At 32.4% G+C, this 6,464-nt stretch overlaps 1 protein-coding gene across 1 annotated transcript in view; it reads left to right on the forward strand.

Moving 5' to 3' along the window:
• LOC100182005 (neurogenic locus notch homolog protein 1-like) overlaps positions 1 to 6,256 on the forward strand; it is a 32,974-nt gene extending 26,718 nt beyond the window's left edge. Inside the window, exons 17-28 of the mRNA XM_026833671.1 lie at positions 403 to 566; positions 980 to 1,160; positions 1,322 to 1,446; positions 1,690 to 1,810; positions 2,309 to 2,492; positions 2,741 to 2,895; positions 3,238 to 3,421; positions 3,728 to 3,798; positions 4,166 to 4,337; positions 4,800 to 4,901; positions 5,375 to 5,480; positions 5,980 to 6,256. Coding sequence (XP_026689472.1) covers positions 403 to 566; positions 980 to 1,160; positions 1,322 to 1,446; positions 1,690 to 1,810; positions 2,309 to 2,492; positions 2,741 to 2,895; positions 3,238 to 3,421; positions 3,728 to 3,798; positions 4,166 to 4,337; positions 4,800 to 4,901; positions 5,375 to 5,480; positions 5,980 to 6,116 — 1,702 coding nt within the window. The 3' untranslated portion in view covers positions 6,117 to 6,256. The remainder of the gene's footprint in view (positions 1 to 402; positions 567 to 979; positions 1,161 to 1,321; positions 1,447 to 1,689; positions 1,811 to 2,308; positions 2,493 to 2,740; positions 2,896 to 3,237; positions 3,422 to 3,727; positions 3,799 to 4,165; positions 4,338 to 4,799; positions 4,902 to 5,374; positions 5,481 to 5,979) is intronic.
• The last annotated feature ends 208 nt before the right edge of the window (positions 6,257 to 6,464 follow it).

Consider the following 6,464-nt stretch of genomic DNA (forward strand, 5'->3'; position numbering starts at 1 on the left):
GATCTCACACACATAGAATATAATATATGGTACTTTATATTAAGTGATCTTTTACATTCAAAGAGAGTAATTATACACAAAGTTGAAAGTATGGTAACTCGTAAGCACACAAGGATAAAAAATGATGCCAATATTACGCTTCTGACTGCGATCAAGTGTCGCGGCACCCTCGCAAGAAGGACTTAAATGGCCTTCCTGGGTGTTGGGGTAATGGGCCAAATCTGGCCTAAATCCCAGGTCCTTGACAAGGCCCTCACACATAAAGAATAAAAAATATAATAAATAAAATACATTTAAAGAGGTAGCATCCAGAAGTGTCTACTTACATTGGTTGCAGAAGTACATATTTTAACCAACTGAATGTTTTTATTGACTTTTTTTATTAATCTTAAATGTTTTTAGACCTGGCCACAGTAGGATCAGTTCAACACTGTGTTCTGTCAATACAACAAGTTGTGCAAACATTAATTGCACAACAGAAGGTTCTGTTTGCAATGAACATGGCAGTAACCCTGTTACATGTGATTGTCCACCAAACAAAGTGAAACAAGGAAACAAATGTCGTGGTAAGTAAAACCAAGTTAATTTTCTGCTACTGTTGCTACAAAGCTAAATATTTTTTTGTCTGAATACATTTATATTCTTCTGGCTTATTGAGTGAAATGTACAGACTATTTATTTGTTTGTAATATACACAAAAAATTATAAAAACAAAAAAATAATCACTCACAAAGTAACATAATGGTAACTCGTAAGCTGGCACAATTGTATGAACACCTGTGTTATAACGACTGTCGTTTTCCTGCCACAAAAGGATAAATTAAGTTACATTCATTTATAATATAAAAACTCTATTGAAGGATATGCATAACAGACCGGCCATTTGGTTCTCGGTAAAATCCAAATGAAAACTTGAAACCATTGAAGTTTAAAATCATTTTTTGCACTACATACATAAATAGTGTTTATATTTCACCAGCTCACTACAAGTTCCAGCAAAGATTGAGAGATCTGTTCCAACTTGATTTCAACAACTTAAACAGTCCAGCATCTCAACTCTTTATTGCTAACTTCAAAAACCTAATGAGACAACTACTGGCCCCGATAAACTATGCAGACTTGATAGTGACAGAATTAAGAAATGGATCCGTTATTGTTTTGTAAGTTTTTCATCTTTTTTTCAAAAAAAAACACCATCACCAAAAAGTTGTATACATGAGGTGTGTGATACAGAATACCTGGGTTATAACAGTTGTAGTTTGCTAACCACAGAACAAAAGTACAGAATATTCATGTATTTTACTTTTATTACAAAATTCAGGTATGATCTGGTAATGAATGAAACTGCCCCAGTGGTCTCACAAGAGCAAGTTTTGGTCGTGATCTCTCAAGCAATTGCAAGCGGTCAATTCAACACCTCACTTTTCGATGGAGCTCCAGCTTCTTGTAAGTAGAGAGTTAAACAAAAAATGACCTAATTCATGTAGTTTGGATAATAACAATTTTACAACTTCCAAGTATGTCAATCTAAAATAATAATAACAAATAATAAAAAGAGGGAAATAACCACCAAGCAGAAGTCGTTATTAAATGTTGTGGAAAAAATATACACACTTATTACTATACAAACTGTGCGATCGCGATACCCAAGCATTTTAGTTTTTATTAAAGTTATTCATATATAAACAGTGACTACACATTTGGACAACATGTGCCCTAAGAAGAATATAACTCAACTGAACCTCCAGGCGTTGCAGAACCAAGCTTTTACCACAAGTCTAACATGCCAGCCTTCACTGGTTGGCATAAAGTAAGTTTATCTTATACTATGTACACGTTTTTGCTGATATGTGTATGGCTACCAACTTAACTGAACCATTGTCCAATGGCTGGAAAAAAAATTAAAGTTTTTCTAAATGTCCGCAAAGGCACTTATGATAGCATTGTCTAGCCACTGAAATAGGGTAAAATAAAATCTCCGAATAAAATATTAAATTTTGTCAATTTTAGCTTAATTTGTGGAGTTGCTTTCTTACAGCTTATTAATACTCTCGGGACTGTGATATGGCACTTTGCATTTTTAAGTTTGCAGTTTTTTTAAGGGTCGCATTTAAAGTCCACTACTCTTTCAATAGAATGAATTTATAAATGTAATTTACTTTATCCTTGCATGACTGGGAAACGACAGTCATTAAACACGGGTGTTCTGTTTCATACGCCTTGACCAGATTACGAGTTACTAACTATGTTACTTTGTGGGTTATTATATTTTTTTCACTAAATTTTTATTACAATCCTTTAACTACAGTATCGACTACTGCAACCTAACCAATGCTGGAATATCACCTGCTGACTTGGTTATAGCTGGACCTGGACCCCTTCCTGCAAATGTTGATGCTGCTTGCAAACCACGTATCTTATCTTTACCTGATGGCAAATTAACTGTTACCTTTTTGCTTTTCGACATTTTATCCTGCGGTGTGAGAACGGCAGTAAGTTGATTTTCACTTGTTTTTCTATTAAAAACTGTAACCATTATTTTCCAAAAAATGCCATTTTTAATTTTTTATAACTCTCACAAAAAGTCAGATTAACAACTTCATTTCTGCATGGAAATAAACATAAATTCAAATAACCCAGACAAAATGAATACCTATTCAATAACATAAAAATTAAATCAAAAATATTTTTAAACTATTTTCAGAGAAAAAAAAACTAAAAAAATTTTCTATTTTAATAGATGGACCAAGAAACAATAACCTTGTCGTACGATGTCCGTAACATGCCACCCACCACAGGTGTCATCCAACGTTACTTTGATGCTTGCATCACTTTCAACTGCACCTTTAACAGGACTGCACAGGTTGATTTCAGCCCTATTGACCCACGAATTGAGTAAGGAAATCTTGTGATACAACTTTTTTTATATGGAAATATTGTTCTGCTAATATAAGTATTAACTATTTTCCGATAAAAGCCTTTTTTTATCTAAAATTTATTAAAGAATGACCTTGCAAAAATTTATGTAGTGTGAAACTAAAGTTTATAAAACGAAGGAAATTTGTACAAATGCGTTTCTGATTCTATTGCTGCCAAACATATAAATTTTTATTAAAACCAACATTGCATAGGATATGTATAACGGCCCAATTTTGTTAAAAGGTCCTTTTAGTCCTAATATAAAAGATAATTAAAAAATATGAAAAACTTCTTACAAATAAACTTTTAATACACCAGAAAACTTGCCCTTGATGCACAGAGTGGTGCCGGAAGATTTGATATTTCTATGAATTTGTTCCGTGATGAGAACTGCACCATGCCATTCCAAAGTATCGGTGCAAATCCTCCAAATGTATTGGTTGAAGAATACATTTATTTCAAGGCTTCCATCAATAGGCATAATGCACATATGGTGCTTCAGGTAAATTTATTATCAAATATTTGTTCATAAAAATGCCAATTCAACAGAAAAATTTCGTATGTGTTTAAATTGACATTGTGTGTTTTGCAATGCATTTTTTATTTGGGATTCCAAATTTTAAACACTTTTATATTTTTAATCTGTTGAGCCAATGGTAGATAATTTAAACTGTTACTCATAAAAGTTTTTTTTAATTATCTTGTTAAAATTAAGTTGCCGAAGTATGCAAAATAAAAAACTTTTTACTTCTGTAAACAAATATTTAAAGATATTTTAATATATTTTATTTTTATGTATTTCATAAAGGCTCCAAAATGTTGGGCAACACCAACAGCCGACCCCCGTAGTATGCAAAAATATGACATTATTCAAGAAGGGTAAGTTTTTTTTGTTTTTCTTCGGAATGGATTTTGTTGGCAGATGCGACAGTAATTTGTTTAATTTTGAAATATAGTATGTAGGATTTGAAGCTTGATTTTGTCATCCTATTGGGCACGTGTGTTCTTAAGCCAGTTAATGAAAGCCATTTTTAAGCCAGTTGTAATTGTCCTAAAGTAGAACAAAAAATTGAATAAGACAGTTTATTTTACGAGATCAAAATATGTTTTTTTCTAATATTTATCTGTATTTAAGATATAATATCAATCATTTGACTTATGTGTAAAGACATGATTTTATGTCATTTTAAAATCGGTTACTTGTATTTACTTACCTAGTTGTATGTCATGCTCAATATTTTTCCAGTTGTGCTTCTGCCATGGATAAGCCAAATATCAAGGTGGTAAAGAACTATGAGACGTATTACATCTCAGCTGGTGTGGCTTCCTTTATCTGGACCAATATTACAGATCAGAGAATTTACATTCACTGTGAAGTGGATGTCTGCTACAATACCTCAGGAAGCTGTTCTGGACCAGTAAGTGCTATAAACTGTGTTATTTTATCCTTGCATGGCCTAAAATGACAGTTGTTAGACACGGGTGTTCTGTTTCATACACTTTGTGCCAGCTTACGAGTTACCAAGTATGTTACTTTGTAAGTAATTATTTTTTTATTCATATGTGGCAGATAATTTGGACAACCCATTAGTGACCACTGGTTTGAAACAATTGCCCTTAAGTGTCTCGCCCAAGGACACATACATACACTAACAGTAGCAGCGATGAGCCTTGAGTTGAACCCATTACCTCTGGGTTGTGCAAGACACTAAGTGTTAATCACCCTGACCCAGTATTCACTAATGTGTGGTTCAAAATACCAGTAATACAAAAAAAATTCAAAAAATCTCCTAAGGCTACATACTTAGTAACTGGTATATGGGCACAAGTTGTTTAAAATCACCAAAATTTAACCTTGATAAATTTTATCTTTTTACCAGACCTGCCCCTCACGCAGAAAGCGTTTTGTTGGACAAGTGAATCATCCAAATTCTAAGCTGTATTCAATTGGGCCACTGAAAATTGTGTCCGCTTGCGATGAGGTATTACAATTGGTACTAACTAGGACACTAGGCTCATATAAACAACTGATATCATTTTATGTGTGATAACATGAATAACATCAAAGCATTTGTACATATTCTAACAGCTGTTGTTTTGTCGCAATATCCTGCTTTTTAGTTTAAAATATTTCTAAACCTTCGCTACCATAATTGTACAGACAAATAAAGTTATTATTATATTATTATTACATAAAATCAGAAAATACCCACTTTTAGCTTTCACTCATATTAATTTGTTTTCAGGAATTAGTTGCAATTCATGACGAATTCTCCATAAACTTTGTTACCAAACTTTTAACTAAATGACTTTTTTTGATTTTTGATCTTTTTTATAAATGGTACAGCGACAGTTAGCGACCCAAATTTAAATTATTTACTAAATCTGTAAAAATTAATACCCGTATTGTTAGGAGCTAAAAAAATAATATCAAACAATTTGTACTTGTTTACAGCTTGAACCTCAAACTTGTTCACAAAAGTGTGTTGTGATGAATGGAAAGCCAAGATGTTCTTGTATGGACGGCTTCTACTTATCTACTGATGGCAGAACGTGCATTTGTGAGTGTTCTATATAGAAATATATTTTATTAAAAACTTACGTATACAAATAGTAGAATAAGATAAGATAGGATTTATTTTGTCATTCCATTTAGTAGTAAGCTTGGAATATTTACAGAATTTGGCCTATATAACACTAGGCTCCAGACTTTAAAAAAGCAGTGTTATTTGTTAAAAACACATTCAGGACATGATGCTAACTGCTAAGCAATTTTGATATATATATACCTTGAAAATGTTCTGGGTATAAATTAATGCAAGTTTTTTCAAATTGTGGTATGAATACATAATTATGTAATAAGTTGTGCTGGTCTATGTTTTAGTAATAAGCAAAAAATAACAACTGTATTCTCATCGCTCTTAAAAGTGTTGTTAATTAATAAAATCCCAATTAAAAATATATGATAATATGTGCTAGCAGTTTTCAACTTACCCCACATTACTATTCTATGAAACTTAAGAAAAATATTGTAGTTGATGTTTTTTTGTTTTATTGTAGTTGATGGAGCCAGTCTAAGAAATCCTGTCCCAATTCAAAGTGAAAACTTTGTGTCAATGAATCAAATCCTTATCTTCGTTCTCTTCATGTGTGTTGTTTGTTTAATTATCACTCGGGTACGGGAGAGAAAGAATTAAACTTCCGTGATCTTCTGTTACAGCACAACAACACATATATCTGTTATCAAAAAAAGCAATGTAGCTTGTTTACTCAGAATTAAATTTTTAGGTTCAACACTTCATGAAAATTATTAAATAAACATTGAATTGCAATTTGATCTCTTGTGCTTCATTACAAAAATAATAGAAGAATGTCATTTGTATGCAAGAGTACAAGAGTTTTTTAATTTATCGCAGCCTTCTGGCTTCTCTCTCGGACTCAAGGTCCCTTTAATTAGTGCATGTCCGCTATGTCCACTATCTCCGGTATGTCTACTATGTCCACAATATTCACTATGTCCGGTATGTCTACTATGTCCGGTATGT

Source organism: Ciona intestinalis, chromosome 3, assembly GCF_000224145.3.
Source record: "Ciona intestinalis chromosome 3, KH, whole genome shotgun sequence".
NCBI classification, from domain to species: domain Eukaryota; kingdom Metazoa; phylum Chordata; class Ascidiacea; order Phlebobranchia; family Cionidae; genus Ciona; species Ciona intestinalis.